Below are 18,370 nucleotides of genomic sequence, written 5' to 3' on the forward strand. Positions count from 1 at the left end.
AACAAGCTGGGTGCTCCTGCTTCAAAGCAAACTATTGCTCGCTGGATCTGTAACACGATTCAGCAGGCTCATTCTGCGGCTGGATTGCCGCTGCCAAAATCAGTAAAAGCCCATTCCACAAGGAAGGTGGGCTCTTCTTGGGCGGCTGCCCGAGGGGTCTCGGCATTACGGCTTTGCCGAGCAGCTACTTGGTCGGGTTCAAACACGTTTGCAAAGTTCTACAAGTTTGATACCCTGGCTGAGGAGGACCTTGTGTTTGCTAATTCGGTGCTGCAGAGTCATCCGCACTCTCCCGCCCGTTTGGGAGCTTTGGTATAATCCCCATGGTCCTTACGGAGTCCCCAGCATCCACTAGGACGTTAGAGAAAATAGGATTTCTCTGACGTCCTAGTGGATGCTGGGAACTCCGTAAGGAGACGGGCTCCGCAGGAGACTGGGCACTCTAAAAAAAAAAAAAAAAAAGATTAGGTACTATCTGGTGTGCACTGGCTCCTCCCTCTATGCCCCACCTCCAGACCTCAGTTAGAATCTGTGCCCGGCCAGAGCTGGGTGCTCCTAGTGGGCTCTCCTGAGCTTACTAGAAAAGAAAGTATTTATTAGGTTTTTTATTTTCAGTGAGCTTCTGCTGGCAACAGACTCACTGCTACGTGGGACTAAGGGGAGAGAAGCAAACCTACCTGCTTGCAGCTAGCTTGTGCTTCTTAGGCTACTGGACACCATTAGCTCCAGAGGGTTCGAACACAGGCACCTGTCCTCGATCGTCCGCTCCCGGAGCCGCGCCGCCGTCCCCCTCGCAGAACCAGAAGAACAGAAGCTGGAAGACGACGAAATCGGCGGCTGAAGACTCCTGTCTTCATTAAGGTAGCGCACAGCACCGCAGCTGTGCGGCATTGCTCCCAGCACACTTACACACTCCGGTCACTGTAGGGTGCAGGGCCCTGGGGGGGGGGGGGGGGGCGGCGCCCTGGGCTGCAATTGAGGTACCTTTGGCACAAAAACATACATATATACAGTCTAGCACTGTATATATGTACAAACCCCGCCATTTTTTACATGAAATGCGGGACAGAAGCCCGCCACTGAGGGGGCGGGGCCTTCTTCCTCAGCACACCAGCGCCATTTTCCCTTCGCAGCTCCGCTGGAAGCAGCTCCCCAGGCTCTCCCCTGCAGTATCCAGATACAAGACAGGTTAAAAAGAGAGGGGGGGCACATAAATTTAGGCGCAAATCAATACAAAAAAGCAGCTATTGGGAAAATCACTTATTAGCAATGAAAATCCCTGTGTTATATAGCGCTGTGGTGTGTGCTGGCATACTCTCTCTCTGTCTCCCCAAAGGACTTTGTGGGGTCCTGTCCTCAGTCTGGGCATTCCCTGTGTGTGTGCGGTGTGTCGGTACGGCTGTGTCGACATGTTTGATGAGGAAGGTTACGTGGAGGCGGAGCAAGGGCAGATAAGTGTGGTATCGCCCCCGTCGGGGCCGACACCTGATTGGATGGATATGTGGAAGGTCTTAAATGACAATGTAAACTCCTTACATAAAAGGTTAGATGACGCTGCAGCCTTGGGACAGCCGGGGTCTCAGCCCGCGCCTGCCCAGGCATCTCAGAAGCCGTCAGGGGCTCATAAACGCCCTCTATCTCAGATGGTTGACACAGATGCCGACACAGAGTCCGACTCCAGTGTCGACGATGATGAGGCACATTTACAGTCTAAAATGACCAAGGCCATCCGATACATGATTATTGCAATGAAAGATGTATTACACATTCCTGAGAGTAACCCGGTTAATACCAAGAGGGTTTATATGTTTGGGGAGAAAAAGCAGCCAGTGACTTTTCCCCCATCTGATGAATTGAATGAATTGTGTGAAGAAGCGTGGAGTTCCCCTGATAAGAAATTAGTGATTTCTAAGAGGTTACTGATGGCGTACCCTTTCCCGCCAACAGACAGGTTACGTTGGGAAACATCCCCTAGGGTGGACAAGGCGCTGACACGCTTATCTAAAAAGGTGGCCCTGCCGTCTCAGGATACGGCCGCCTTAAAGGAGCCTGCGGATAGAAAGCAGGAAGCTATCCTGAAGTCAGTGTATACACACTCTGGTACTCTACTGAGACCTGCTATTGCTTCAGCCTGGATGTGTAGTGCTGTAGCAGCGTGGACAGATACTCTGTTAGACGACATAGATTCCCTCGACAGAGATACTGTTTTGCTAACCCTGGGCCATATCAAAGACGTCGTCTTATATATGCGAGATGCTCAGAGGGACATTTGCCTGCTGGGCTCTAGAATTAATGCTATGTCCGTTTCTGCCAGGAGGATCTTATTGACTCGGCAATGGACAGGAGATGCTGATTCTAAAAAACACATGGAGGTTTTGCCTTATAAGGGTTAGGAATTGTTTGGGGACGGTCTGTCGGACCTCATGTCTACAGCGACAGCTGGAAAGTCCACTTTCTTGCCTCAGGTTTCCTCACAGCCTAAGAAAGCACCGTGTTATCAAATGCAGTCCTTTCATTCCCAAAAAGGCAAGAGGGTCAGGGGTGCATCCTTTCTTGCCAGAGGCAGGGGTAGAGGTAAGAAGCTGCACCATGCAGCAAGTTCCCAGGAACAAAAGTCCTCCCCTGCTTCCACTAAGTCCACCGCATGACGTTGGGGCTCCACAGGCGGAGCCAGGTGCGGTGGGGGCGCGTCTGCAAAACTTCAGCAGCCAGTGGATTCGTTCACAGGTGTATCTCTGGGCTATACAAATTGTATCTCAGGGATACAAGCTGGAATTCGAAGCGACTCCCCCCCCCCCCCCCGCCACCTCAAATCAGCCTTGCCAGCTTCCCCCATGGAAAGGGAGGTAGTACTGGCGGCAATTCACAAGCTGTGCCTCCAGCAAGTGATTGTCAGGGTCCCCCTCCTTCAACAGGGAAGGGGTTATTATTCCACAATGTTTGTGGTACCGAAACCGGACGGTTCGGTGAGACCCATTCTGAATCTAAAGTCCTTGAACACTTATATAAAGAAATTCAAGTTCAAAATGGAATCGCTCAGAGCGGTTATTGCAAGCCTGGAAGAGGGGGATTTTATGGTGTCGCTGGACATCAAAGATGCTTACTTGCATGTCCCCATTTACCCACCTCAGCAGGAGTACCTCAGATTTGTGGTACAGGACTGTCATTACCAGTTCCAGACGTTGCCGTTTGGCCTGTCCACGGCACCGAGAATATTTACCAAGGTAATGGCCGAAATGATGATACTCCTTCGGCAGAAGGGAGTTATAATTATCCTGTACTTGGACGATCTCCTCATAAAGGCGAGGTCCAGGGAGCAGTTGTTGATCAGCGTAACACTCTCTCAGGAAGTGTTACTACAGCACGGCTGGATTCTGAATGTTCCAAAGTCGCAGCTGATTCCTACGACGCGTCTGCTTTTCCTGGGCATGATTCTGGACACAGAACAGAAGAAGGTGTTTCTCCCGGTGGAGAAGGCCCAGGAATTAGCATCTCTGGTCAGGGACCTCCTGAAACCAAAACAGGTATCGGTGCATCACTGCAGGTTCCATGCAAGGATCTTTCAGTGGGATCTGTTGGACAAGTGGTCCGGATCGCATCTTCAGATGCATCGGCTGATCACCCTGTCCCCCAGGGCCAGGGTGTCTCTTCTGTGGTGGCTGCAGAGTGCTCACCTTCTCGAGGGCCGCAGGTTCGGCATACAGGACTGGGTCCTGGTGACCACGGATGCAAGCCTCCGAGGGTGGGGGGCAGTCACTCAGGGAAGAAAATTCCAAGGGCTGTGGTCAAGTCTGGAGACTTCTCTACACATAAATATACTGGAATTAAGTGCCATTTACAACGCCCTGAGTCAAGCAGAGCCCCTGCTTCGAAACCGGCCAGTGCTGATTCAGTCAGACAACATCACGGCGGTCGCCCATGTAAACCGCCAGGGCGGCACAAGAAGCAGGATGGCAATGGCGGAAGCCACAAAGTTTCTTCGATGGGCGGAGAATCACGTGCAAGCACTATCAGCAGTGTTCATTCCGGGAGTGGACAACTGGGAAGCAGACTTCCTCAGCAGACACGACCTCCACCCGGAAGAGTGGGGACTTCATCAGGACCTTGTCATAAGTTTACAATTATCTTCTTTTTTTGGAACCCCAAAGTTGGCCCCTTATGGTTCCAAGACGGTTCTCACTTCCATCAGAGCCGGACTCGTGCGCTGGGATTAGCCTGTTTTTTTATGTTATTTATACCTTGAATAAATTTTTACATTTTACTACTTTTTGGATCGAGGTCTTTCAAAGATACCGTTATATGAGGATATCGACCGTTCTGCATGTGAGTGTGAGGTACGCCTCTCCTACCATTATGAAATTGGTTACTCACTATTGATTGATAGAGAACCGCATATTTTACGAAAGATACTATTATGGGCATCCAGGCACTTGTCTCTATGTACGTCAGGTGTGTTTACAAGAATTCTATGTTTGCATTACCAGCCTAGAAAGATACCTAGGTACGCCTATATATAGCATCTAGGATATCTTATGTTTCTTGAACATACTACACATTGTGTGTTTATGTTTCACATTCCATATATGATCGAGCACTCCATCATTGAACATTCAACTACCATGGTAATCCCTGTGGAATGATGTCACAGAAAGAAACCGTTATATGAGGATATCTACTGTCCCTCACGTGAGTGTTAGGTGCGTCCACCTAAACCATCTATTGATAAAGAGCACATCACATCTCTAAAAAGATACCTTTATGGACCTGTCACCACCTGTCTTTGAGTAAGTCAGGTGTGTTCATATGAGGATACTGTTCCTGAATGTTGGGATTTAAAAAATTATTCATCTTCCGACTATTCCTATCACCTAGTTAAAATCCTCAGTCCTCATTGACGAAATAGTTTAAACAGTTCTACATCTTTCCCATTTTAAGCGATTTCGCTACACATTGTTTTTCTATTTTGGTTTCTTTATATGGCTGAGCTATCCATCAGAAACTGGACCTAAATTGTACCTGATCCTTCGTCTGGAGACAACCCAGCTAAGTATTTGTTCTAGCACTCTCACATTCACCATCACTGCTTGAGCGATAGCGCCATCTAGTCCACACCACCACTACTCCTACTTCATCAGGAAGTCTTCCAACTGATTGCAAACCGATGGGAACTGCCACAGGTGGACATGATGGCGTCCCGCCTCAACAAAAAGCTAAAAAGATATTGCGCCAGGTCAAGGGACCCTCAGGCGATAGCTGATGACGCCCTAGTGACACCGTGGGTGTACCAGTCGGTATATGTGTTTCCTCCTCTTCCTCTCATACCAAAAGTACTGAGAATAGTAAGAAAGAGAGGAATAAGAACAATACTCATTGTTCCGGACTGGCCAAGAAGGACTTGGTACCCGGAACTGCAAGAAATGCGCACAGAGGACCCATGGCCTCTGCCTCTCAGACAGGACTTGCTGCAACAAGGGCCCTGTCTGTTCCAAGACTTACCGCGGCTGCGTTTGATGGCATGGCGGTTGAACGCCGGATCCTAGCGGAAAAAGGCATTCCGGATGAAGTTATTCTTACGCTGATAAAAGCTAGGAAAGAAGTGACAGCAAAACATTATCACCGTATATGGCGGAAGTATGTTGCTTGGTGTGAGGCCAGGAAGGCCCCTGCAGAGGAATTCCAGCTGGGTCGATTCCTGCACTTTCTACAGTCAGGGGTGACTATGGGCCTAAAATTGGGGTCCATAAAGGTCCAGATTTCGGCCCTATCCATTTTCTTTCAAAAAGAACTGGCTTCACTGCCTGAGGTTCAGACATTTGCTAAGGGAGTGCTGCATATTCAGCCCCCTTTTGTGCCACCAGTGGCACCCTGGGATCTTAACGTTGTGTTGGATTTCCTGAAATCCCACTGGTTTGAGCCACTTAAGACCGTGGAACTAAAGTATCTCACGTGGAAAGTGGTCATGCTGTTGGCCTTATCATCGGCTAGGCGTGTGTCGGAATTGGCGGCTTTGTCATGTAAAAGCCCTTATCTGATCTTCCATATGGACAGGGCAGAATTGAGGACTCGTCCCCAATTTCTCCCAAAGGTGGTGTCATCGTTTCATTTGAACCAACCTATTGTGGTGCCTGCGGCTACTCGGGACTTGGAGGACTCCAAGTTGCTGGACGTAGTCAGGGCTTTGAAAATATATGTTTCCAGAACGGCTGGAGTCAGGAAGACTGACTCGCTGTTTATCTTGCATGCACCCAACAAGCTGGGTGCTCCTGCTTCAAAGCAAACTATTGCTCGCTGGATCTGTAGCACGATTCAGCAGGCTCATTCTGCGGCTGGATTGCCGCATCCAAAATCGGTAAAAGCCCATTCCACAAGGAAGGTGTGCTCTTCTTGGGCGGCTGCCCGAGGGGTCTCGGCATTACAGCTTTGCCGAGCTGCTACTTGGTCGGGTTCAAACACATTTGCAAAGTTCTACAAGTTTGATACACTGGCTGAGGAGGACCTTGTGTTTGCTCATTCGGTGCTGCAGAGTCATCTGCACTCTCCCGCCCGTTTGGGACCTTTGGTATAATCCCCATGGTCCTTACGGAGTTCCCAGCATCCACTAGGACGTCAGAGAAAATAAGAATTTACTCACCGGTAATTCTATTTCTCGTAGTCCGTAGTGGATGCTGGGCGCCCGTCCCAAGTGCGGACTATCTGCAATACGTGTATATAGTTATTGCTTAAATAAGGGTTATTGTTATGAGCCATCCGTTGAGTGAGGCTCAGTTGTTGTTCATACTGTTAACTGGGTAAGGTTATCACAAGTTGTACGGTGTGATTGGTGTGGCTGGTATGGGTCTTACCCTGGATTCAAAATTTCCTTTCCTTGTAATGTCAGCTCTTCCGGGCACAGTTTCCCTAACTGAGGTCTGGAGGAGGGGCATAGAGGGAGGAGCCAGTGCACACCAGATAGTACCTAATCTTTTTTTAGAGTGCCCAGTCTCCTGCGGAGCCCGTCTATTCCCCATGGTCCTTACGGAGTTCCCAGCATCCACTACGGACTACGAGAAATAGAATTACCGGTGAGTAAATTCTTATTTTTACTTACCGGTAAATCTATTTCTCGTAGTCTGTAGTGGATGCTGGGCGCCCGTCCCAAGTGCGGACTTTTTCTGCAATGCTTGTATATAGTTATTGCTTACATAAGGGTTATGTTATAGTTGCATCAGGGTGTATCTGATGCTCTATTGTTGTTCATACTGTTAACTGGGTAAGTTTATCACAAATTATACGGTGTGATTGGTGTGGCTGGTATGAGTCTTGCCCTGGATTCCAAAATCCTTTCCTTGTACTGTCAGCTCTTCCGGGCACAGTTTCTTTAACCGAGGTCTGGAGGAGGGACATAGAGGGAGGAGCCAGAGCACACCAGGAACTAAATTCTTTCTTAAAGTGCCCTGTCTCCTGCGGAGCCCGTCTATTCCCCATGGGCCTTACGGAGTCCCCAGCATCCACTACGGACTACGAGAAATAGATTTACGGGTAAGTACAATCCTATTTTCTTTGATATTTGGGGGTGGGGATGGAGGGTGGAGATTCAGTGGAGGAGAGGAACAGAGACGACAGAGAGACAGAGATTGAAGAGGTGGACAGAGATCAAAGGAGACAGAATGGGAGAGAAGTGAAAGGTGTGTGTGGTGAGAGCCAGAGATGTGAAGGTGGGTGAAGACGCCTGTTATTGACTGGAGCTGGTGCCCTCACTCCCCCTGCACAATCCATGCCTATCACATCCAACTGCAACACTTCCCCCCCAGCCCCACACACAACCTCCTCCCAAAGGGAAGAATGGAGATAGAGGTTAGACAGAGAGAAAGGGATATCCATCAACGGGTTAATCATGAAATTTCCCATTGATAGTTAACAATGGCATGAAATCATCAATGGTTTGCAGTCATTGGTAACCATCTTTACTATGGGGAATTTCAGGTGGGCCAATCAGGAAATAGGGGAGGACTTAGTGGGTCATCTGGAGCAGGACTAAACTCAGTGCACTTGGGGGGTCATTCCGAATTGATCGGTAGCTGCATTTGTTCGCAGCGCAGCGATCAGGCTAAAAAATGGCAGTTCTGCACATGCGTATGCGGCGCAATGCGCACACGCGTTGTACGGGCACAACGAATGATGTAGTTTTGCACAGGGTCTAGCGATGCATTTCAGTCGCACTGGTGGCCGCAGTGTGATTGACATGAAGTGGGCGTTTCTGGGTGTCAACTGACCGTTTTCTGGGAGTGTTTGGAAAAATGCAGGCGTGCCAGGAAAAATGCAGGCATGGCTGGGCGAACGCTGGGCGGGTTTGTGACGTCAAAACAGGAACTTGAACAGTCTGAAGTGATCGCAAGCGCTGAGTAGGTTTTGAGCTACTCTGAAACTGCACAAAAAACTTTGTAGCCGCTCTGCGATACATTCATTCGCACTTCTGCTAAGCTAAAATACACTCCCAGTGGTCAGCGGCATAGCATTTGCACGGCTGCTAAAAACTGCTAGCGAGTGATTAACTCGGAGTAACCCTCTTGATGCAGAGAAAATAAACATAGACAACCATAGGACCCTCCATCATCAATGGCAAAGCCATCAACATTGGTGACAAACTATACATGATCATTAACCATCAGTGGTCGATGGCAAATTTCTAGTCAAAACTACTGGTAGATTAATAAAGATGAGCAATTAAAGATAAAGTACTTTCTGCTATAACTTTTAGATGTCTCTTCCATAGTCAGGAGACTTGTGTCACTGCTCAAGAAAGATCCCCTTAGATAATTTACAACCAGATGATCTCTCCCAGAAGGGGCCATTATACTCTGTTACACTGTATATAATTTTGTTGGCACTAGCAAAAAAAAAATCGAATACACTAAGGGGAGTATTCTGGAATGGAAAAAGTGTAGAAAAACACGGACACATTGATATGTTTACATTAAATATACTTTGGCCTACATTAAACAATATAAATTATATACTGGTGTGTCTTCACATATCTTGACTCAATACACGACGCAGCGGGAGATGCCTGGCATGAGTGAGATGACAGGTCCCGTGCAACTCCGTTAGCATCGACCGTCTTTTTTTGCAGAAAGTAAGTCTTATTGATATCGCTATGCGAATATGATGCACCAGCAGACTCTGCTGAGTAAAATGATATATATATATATATATATATGCCTATATTCTTTGTGCGTCTGAGCCCTGCTTTTTCTCTAAGATCTGAAACAAAACTTATATAACGTAATGTTTAAGTAGGTTTCTTGGTGTTGCAGTGTCCATGGAGGATTTTTCCACGGACACTGTTTCTGTAAGAGAGCAGAATAGAATGACGTCACTTGTATAAACAAATGCAAATATAGAGAATTAAATGTTTTTTTGATCCTTCTTTGGTAACATAACATATGCTTTTATAGTTAAAATTAAAACTAGCAATCTATATTTTAAAATAAACCTACAAAGAAAAAAGTTATATTCCATAAGAAAGTAAACTTACGGTGGGAATTCGGTTGTTTTTGGGCACTTGTAAATAATGGCCACCTGGCGGCGATATTCAATTATTTTGCAGATGGGCGTGAGTGCTGTGGGCACCTATTACTTATTGCACTTGGCGCAGCCAAATGCATTGGGTTTAGATGGGTAAAGCTGTCAAACACGGGCAAAGTATTAGGTGCACTGCTGAAATGTCAGTTTGGCCACCCAAAAGCCTGATTTTAGACTGAATTGTGCTCACCACCTCAGGAAGGTGCGAGCAGAAATATAGGGTGCCCGTGAAACAATTTATTAGCTCCCATCACTTGATAGAGTGGGTGGAGTTTCAGCCAGCTGCTGGGACTGATTAGATGAGATTCCCCTGTCCCTGTATGTATGTATGTATGTATATGTATGTATATGTATGTATATGTGTGTGTATATATATATATATATATATATATATATATATATATAGAGAGAGAGAGAGAGAATCGGCAGGGGTCCGGCACAGTCACTTAAATAGTTACCACACTGGGTGCCTTCACAAGGAGATAGTCAGCAAGAACGGCAGGTGCGGCACTCCAATGAATTGAACAAACGTTATTCAAGAATTACAACGTTTCAATGCCCTTTATTTTGTGGCATTTTCGTCAGGTAAACAAAAGAACACACAAACATCTTACCTTAAATAGGCATCACCCTGTGTTACACGAGGACGCCGCGGCGGGGCTTCGCACCCGGCGCATTCGTGATGACTTCACGGCGCTCAGACGCGAGACGCCGGACCTCAAGCGTGACAACACCATCACCATAGTTACAAATGACAACAATAGACATACAGCCAGCACTAGGTCAGGTTAAAATCACAATAACAGGATACCGTGCATAAACAATGTCACAGCTAATTAAAGTAATCACAAAAAGATAACATAATGCACTAATACTCATATTTATCATACTAAAAATGCACAATAAATGACTACTAGAACTAGCAAGCATGGTCACAATGCAAAAACTGGCCATATATAGATAGTAACATATACGGCTAAACGGTTAAACAGTTTGTCATATAGCAGCATATCATATATAAGAAAAAGACGTATTCACATACTAATGCGCCAACAAGTACTACATAAACAAAAAATGCTAATACAGTACAACTAATTAGTCACTATTGGCCAAAACATTAATGCCTGAATGTTCATTAAGGCCATTAGGGGCCACTGTACCCAATCTGAAGATCCAGCGTGCCTCACATTGTAATAGTTTAAGACCCCTATTGCCACCTCGTAAAGACTGCGGGATATGATCTATCATTCTGTATTTTAAAGTGGTAAGGTTGTGGGAAGCAGCCAGGAAATGCCTTGCCACTGGCTGATCACTTTTACCAACAGTTAAAGCAGTCTTAATAGCCGAACGGTGAGCGGCCATCCTATCTTTAAAGGGGCACTCCGTCTTACCTATATAGGATAAGCCGCACGGGCAGATGATCTGATATACAGTGAACTTAGACTTACAGGTAAGACTGTGCTTAATATGCATATTCTTACCTGTTTGAGGATGGTAAAACGTGTCACCTGGGATCAAAAATTTACAGGTGACACAGGTACAACGTATGCAACCCAACTTGCCTCTATAGATATCAGGGGCTGGCACAGAAATGTCCGCTTTAACTAGAATGTCACGTATATTGCGACCTCGTTTGTGACAGGGCATCAATTGGGTATCTGTCAAATGACAATCAGGGTCAGATTCAATCAAGGGCCATAATTTTTTAGAAACTTTATTAATAGTACCACTAGCCGTGGTAAATTGATTGACCCATGGAAGAATATTGCGTTCTTTCTTATTGCTAGGTTGCAATAATTCCATCCTATCCATATTAAGGACCCTATTTTTAGTTGGTGCAACAAGTCAGGGTCATATCCTCGTTCAAGAAACTTGGATAATAAATTATTAATCTGTATTTCAGCTTGTCTAGTATCAGATGTAATCCGTCGAACACGGATGAACTGGGAATAAGGCAATCCTGAAATTAAAGGTCTAGGATGACAACTAGAAAAAGCCAACAAATTATTGCGATCGGTATATATATATATATATGCGTTTTTACCTATTTTATCATTAATATTTAATATTTTTATAATGTTTTCTTGCTACCTAAATAGCAGAAAATATTGAAGTGCTGTAGAAAGCAATGGCTTGCATTATCTTCTCCATTAACCCTTTGCTAAATAGCGGGGATGCTTAAATTATGTGGAAAGTTCTGCATTTTTTTTTGTAGAAATTTGCTTGATGATTATAGCTTAGGGTGCATAATTGTAACGTAGTATGTAAAGTTTATGACTGCTACTGATAGTTATCATTGTTTTACAGTGTGAGTGTATCTGGGTTCTTCTGGTCCTCTGTGTGTTCCTGTTTACCTTGATATGGATGTATGTTACCCTGATCCTTAAAAATGACATACACAATTTCAATGAGTAAGTATTCTGCCATCCTCTCTATTTCCCAGACTCTCAGTCTACTGGTGGATTATGACACTGTTTGTACTTATCATATGTGACTTTTTGTGTCATCATCATATATGTGTAATGTTTTCTGCAGGGAAATCTTTCGACTCCTGGGCTTATGGCAAGATTGGTCTGTTGTGCTGATCACAGTGGCTGCTGTTCTACTCACATATTGCCTCTTACTGCTGGTATGTGTGCATAGGTTGGTGATATTGGTGAGGGTGAAACACAAGGTTTGGCAGATGGACGTACAATAGGTGACTTGTGACCAGTGTTTCCCAGAACACTTTGCAAATCACTGACCTTAAGATTAGGCCAATACCTGGCATCGCAGGTCAGTAACTGTAATGGGCCCTACACACTTATACATTTCACTAAACGATATGAACATTCTTGTTCATATTGTTCAGTGTGTAGGCACCAACAATGAATGATGCGCGGCCCCGCATTCGTTCATCGTTGGTGTCCCGTCGCTTATGCATGCAGGTCAATATGGACAATCTCATCCATATTAGCATGCAATGCTATGGAGCCGGGTGACGGGGGAAGTGAAGAAACTTCACTCCCCCCGTCACTTCTCCCCCCCCTGCCGCTGGGTAGCCCGCCGGCCGTATCGTATTAAAATAAGCGATTATAGGATCAGCTGTAAAATGCCAAGACAGGAAAAATGTTATAATATTTATAAATACTGTTTGATATTCATTTAGCGCAAACATGCATGCTTCATTTCTGTAATGTCCTAGTGGATACTTAGGTTCTGTACTTTAGTACCATGGGGTATAGATTGGGTCCACTGGAGCCTGGCACTTTAAAACCCTGTAGTGTGTGTATGTGTGTGCTGGCTTCTCCCCTCTATGCCCCTCCTACCAGACTCTGTTTTAGAAAATGTGCCCAAGGAGCCGGGTGCATTTCTCTGGAGCTCCAGAGAGTTTCCTTTATTTTTGTTTTAGTTTGTTATTTTCAGGTAGCCCTGGTTGGCAACCAGGCTACCTGCTTCGTTGGACTTAGAGGGGGAACCGAACCAACCTCCTGAGGGTTAATGGTTCGTAATCCCAGCTGACAGGACACTGAGCTCCTGAGGTACTGATCACACATCGTTAGTATGTGTGCCCACACCAGCAGCAAGCAACCACCCTCTAACAGATGCTGAAGTTTCAAGGTGCGGTGAGTGTTACACCGGGATGTGGGTTAGCAGGTCCCTGGTGCAGTTCGGCAGCAAGTCACACAGCGGTTTCGGGCCACGAGTTGTGGTGCCCACCGCGGGCAAACTGGCTCAGGGCTGATACTCCACAGTGTTCACTGTCACTGAAGGCTTTGTGTGCACTGTATACATTTTCTGATGTGTAAATAATGTGCCAGTATAATCTATCACTCAAAGACAGCGCGCCATTACAGGGGTCGGGGCTTCCCGGAGCGGGACCTGAGGTAGGAAGGCGCCATTTCCTGCTGCTGCGGATCATTCGGGCTGCATGTACGCTGCTCCTTCAGTGACGCACGCTGCTACAAGACTGTACTGGTACCAGGGGGGTTAGGAGGGGGGAAGCACACCAGCGGCAGCGCCTCTGCGCTATTGTCAGGTCATACACTTACGTTACACATTTTACTGCTGTGTTCTGTGTGCTGGTGTCCGCTCCCCAGTGTCACTCCAGGGGCTGTCTAGGGGCTGTGTGCGGTGTTGGTCAGTGGGCTGCGCTGTATTACAGTTGTGTAAGATGTCTGCTGACATAGTTCTGTGTGCTGCTTGTAACTCAACGTCGTCTTCAGCGGGGTCACTCATGTGTGAACTATGGGGGTCAGTCCGATTTGATCGCTCGCTGACATTTTTCGCAGCGCAGCGAACAGGTTACTACTGTGCATGCACCGCAATGCGCACACGCATCATACGGGTACAAAGTGGATCATTGCTGGGCGATGGATTTAACAAAGAATCCATTCGCACAGTCGATCGCAAGGAGATTGACAGGAAGAGGGCGTTTATGGGTGTCAACTGACCGTTTTCGGGAGTGTTTGGAAAAACGCAGGTGTGTCCAGGCGTTTGCAGGGCTGGTGTCTGACGTCAATACCGGGACTGGACAGGCTGAAGTGATCGCAAGGGCTGGGTAAGTCCAGAGCTACTCAGAAACTGCAAAAAACGTATTTGTCCCGCTCGGCTGCACACGCGTTCGCACACTTGCAAAGCAAAAATACACTCCCCCGTGGGCGACGACTATGCGTTTGCATGGCTGCTAAAATTAGATAACGAGCGATCAACTCTGAATGACCCCCTATGTTCCTTATCTCCACAGGGACACAGTTCACAGGCACCTGACTGGCTGGATAGTTTTAAAAGCATGCTTCAGAATGTAAATTCAGAATTAGCGCAGCTAAAAAAAGAGAGACAGATGTTAAAACACTCTATTGGTTGTGTGGCCAAAGCAGCAGATACCAGAAAGGCTTCTCAGCCCCCTCTAGTGGTTTCACATAAACGCTCACTGCCTCAAGTGCTCCAGTCTGATTTTGATCAGCCTGATGTGGATGATGATATGGATGAGGACAGCTCCCTGTCCGCTGGGGTGGAGGCTCTCATTTTTGCTGTAAGAGAGGTCCTTCGCATACCGGATCAGGAGGCAGAACCAGATGAGGAGTTTTACTTTAATGTTAGACCAAAGACCTCAGCAACTTTTCCTGTGTCTAAAGAATTAAACTCCCTGGCCAGGGAGGCTTGGTTAGACCCTGATAAAAAAATTTAAAATTCCTCAGAGGTTTTTAAATACTTTTACTCTCCCAGCTGAGGACAGACAGGTATGGGAAAACCCCCCTTCAGTTGATACGTCTGTATCCAGACTGTTTAAGAAATTGGTGCTGCCTGTACCAGGGGCTACAGAATATCCCTTAAAGAGCCAGCTGACCGTAAAATTGAGACCGCACTCAAGGCAATTTAAACAGCAGCAGGGAGCATCACAACGCCCCACAATTGTTTGTTGTTTGTGAGTGGATTTCCAGGGTGATAGTCAAGTGGTCTGATATTGTTATTGACGGTTTAGACTCTCTGCATCAGGATGAGGTCATTACTCTACTGCAACATATACAGGATGCTGCAAATTTTATGAGTGAGGCTATTAAGGAGTTGTGTAAGATAAATGGCCGCACTACTGCTATGGCTGTTTCGGCGCGCAGAGCTCTGTGGTTATGTCAGTGGTCGGCAGACGCTGATTCCAAAAAGGGTGTAGAAAATCTTCCCTTTACAGGTGATGCCCTGTTTGGAGACAGATGAAATAAATGGATCTCCCAAGCAATGGCGGGCAAGTCTACCTATCTGCTGTCGGCTGCGCCTCATGCTAGACGTTCTTACACAGGACCCTCGCAGTCCTTTCGTGTAGCAAGGTTCAGAGGCAGGGGCTGAGGGGTCTCCACCACTTCCAGAGGATCTCGTGGTAAGTCCCATAAGCCTGCCACTGCTGTCTCCCTGGTCCAGACCACTGGATCCCCTGCCGCTAAGCCTACCGTGTGATGGTTGGCCCCAGCAGCAAGGCGACTTTCAGGTAGGTGCTCGCCTTCAACACTTCGCCCATGTGTGGGCGGAGTCCTGCTGGGACCCTTGGGTGAGGGACCGCATTTCCCAAGGATACCAACTGGAATTTCAAACACTCCCTCTTCACAGATTTTTCAAGTCGGGCTTATCAGCTTTACCCGAATTTCCTTGTGAGAGGCTATTCAAAAACTTTTGTGAACAGGGGTGGTTGTTCCAGTACCACCTCCGTTAACGCAACAGGGGTTTTTACTCCAGGCTCTTTGTCGTTCCCAAACCAGACGGTTCGGTACGCCCCATCTTGAACTTGAAGGGCCAAATGTAATAGAGTGAGAGTTTCAGAAAGTGAGAGATTTGGTAAGGGTTTTCAGTTTTTTTAAAGTGGCAATTATTTACACTGCAAAACCAGGTTGATCTTGCTGTGTAAATGATTGCCACTTTTAAAAAACCTGCATAACCGTACCAAATCTCTCACTTTCTGAAACTCTCACTCTATTGCATTTGGCCCCAAGTCTCTAAACTCGTATCTGTTGGTGTTCAAATTCAAGATGGAATCCCTGCGGGCGGTGGTGTCCGCTTTGGAAGATGGGGAGTTCCTGGTGTCTCTGGATGTCAAGAATGCTTACCTACACATTCTCATGTGGCCCCCCCCATCAGGCTTACCTCAGGTTCGCCATATTGGATGACCATTTCCAGTTTCAGGCCTTACTTTACCCTTTTGCTTATCCACAGCACAGAGGGTTTTCACCAAAGTCATAGCGGAGATGATGCTGCAACTGCGCAGGATGGGTGTCCTCATAGTCCCCTACTTGGACGATCTCCCAATAAAGCCTGTGTCCAGGGAGTGTCTGCTGCACAGCATCGATCTGACGACTCGCCTACCTACAGATCATGGGTGTATCCTAAATTTTCAGAAATCTCACCTGGAACCGACCCAACATCTTCAGTTCCTGGGAATGATACTGGATACAGTGTCTCAAAAGGTGTTTCTCCCGAGGGATAAGGCCTTGTCTATCCAGGCTATGGTTCACTCAATGCTCAGTCCTCGCAAGGTATACAGACATCTTTGCATCAGGTTACTGGGCAAGATGGTGGCTGCTTACGAGGCAATCCAATACAGCAGATTTCATGTCCGACCATTTCAGCTGGATCTGCTGGACAAGTGGTCGGGGTCTCACCTCCACATGCATCAGGAAGTGACCTTATCTCCGAGAGCCCGGATTTCTCTGTTATGGTGGCTACGAGTTCCTCACCTTGTGGAAGGCAGGAGTTTCAATATACACTCGTGGATTCTGCGGACAACGGATGCCAGCCTACGGCGTTGGGGGGCTGTGACTCAAGGGGCCAGGTTCCAGGGGATATGGTCAAGACAGGAATCTGCTCTACCAATAAACATCCTGGAACTCAAGGCAAGCTACAATGCTCTTCTGCAGGCTTCTCATCTCCTGAAGGATCGGGCGATCCAGGTTCAATTGGACAACGCCACAGTGGTGGCGTACATAAACTGACAAGGGGGAACAAGAAGCAGAGCAGCAATGCGAGAAGTGTCAAAAATCCTCCTCTGGGCAGAGGCCAATGCAAAGGCCATCTCAGCCATATTCATTCCAGGAGTGGACAACTGGGAAGAAGACTTCCTCAGCAGACACGACCTCCATCTGGTGGAATGGGGTCTACATCCTCAGGTGTTTCAACACTTAATTCATCGGTGGGGCTGTCCGCAGATGGACCTGATGGCTTCTCGTCTCAACAAGAAGCTGTGCCACTACTGTTCCAGAACGAGGGATCCCCAGGCAGTAGGAGTGGACGCGCTGACGACTCCTTGGCTGTACCAGTTTGTGTATATGTTCCCTCCTCTACCGCTCATCCCAAGAGTTCTCCAAAGACTACAAAGGGAAAGCGTCCTAGCAATTCTAATTGCCCCGGATTGGCCTCGACGGGCATGGTACTCGGACCTCCTAACCATGGCTCTGGAGGATCCCTGGCCTCTACCGCTCCAAAACAATCTTCTTCAACAAGGTCTGTTCGTCTATCCAGACTTATAGCAGCTACGTTTAGCGGCTTGGAAGTCTTCTCTCCTGTGTTATTTCCACCATGATCCAAGGAAGGAAGATGGTGACATTCAAACATTATCATCGTATCTGGAAGAAGTATGTTTCCTGGTGTGAAAGTAGAAAGCTGTTTCCCGTGGAGTTTAGAATTGGTCGTTTTCTACTTTTCCTGCAAGCGGGAGTGGATCTGGGCCTACGTTTAGGCTCTATCCTGCAAGCGGGAGTGGATCTGGGCCTACGTTTAGGCTCTATCAAAGTACAGATTTCTGCACTTTCTATTTTCTTCCAGAAGCAACTCGTCTTATTGCCGGAAGTACAAAAAGGTGTTCTTCATCTGCAACCGCCCTTTGTACCTCCCACGGCTCCGTGGGATCTCAATGTGGTTCTATCCTTTCTTCAATCGGACTGGGTTGAACCCTTACATAGATTGGAGTTAAAATTTCTCACCTGGAAGACAGTGATGTTATTGGCATTGGCGTCTGCCAGACATGTTTCTGAATTTAGGGGCCTTATCCTGTAAGAGCCCTTATTTAATTTGTCATGAAAACAGGCTGGAACTCAGGACCCATCCTCAGTTTTTGCCTAAAGTGGTGTCAGCTTTTCATGTGAATCAACCTACAGTATTGTGGTTCCCATGTTGTCTGACGCTTCCGTTGGTCCTGAGTCCTTGGATGTAGTCAGGGCTCTGAAGATTTATGTCAAAAGGACGGCCCGTCATCTGAAATCTGACTGCTGTTTGTCCTTTATGATGCCTCCAAGATTGGTTGGCTTCTAAGCAAACTATTGCTCGCTGCCTCCGGTTGACTATTCAA

The 18,370-nt window shown here is 47.0% G+C and overlaps 1 protein-coding gene across 4 annotated transcripts in view; it reads left to right on the forward strand.

Annotated features, from left to right (window-relative positions):
• Window positions 1-18,370, forward strand: part of GDPD2 (glycerophosphodiester phosphodiesterase domain containing 2) — a 375,381-nt gene that overhangs the window by 60,094 nt on the left and 296,917 nt on the right. For all 4 annotated transcript variants that reach the window (XM_063937109.1, XM_063937108.1, XM_063937106.1 and 1 more), the window contains 2 exons: window positions 11,869-11,972; window positions 12,097-12,190. In XM_063937109.1, coding sequence (XP_063793179.1) covers window positions 11,869-11,972; window positions 12,097-12,190 — 198 coding nt within the window. The remainder of the gene's footprint in view (window positions 1-11,868; window positions 11,973-12,096; window positions 12,191-18,370) is intronic.

This window comes from Pseudophryne corroboree, chromosome 8 (genome assembly GCF_028390025.1).
Source record: "Pseudophryne corroboree isolate aPseCor3 chromosome 8, aPseCor3.hap2, whole genome shotgun sequence".
NCBI classification, from domain to species: Eukaryota; Metazoa; Chordata; class Amphibia; order Anura; family Myobatrachidae; genus Pseudophryne; species Pseudophryne corroboree.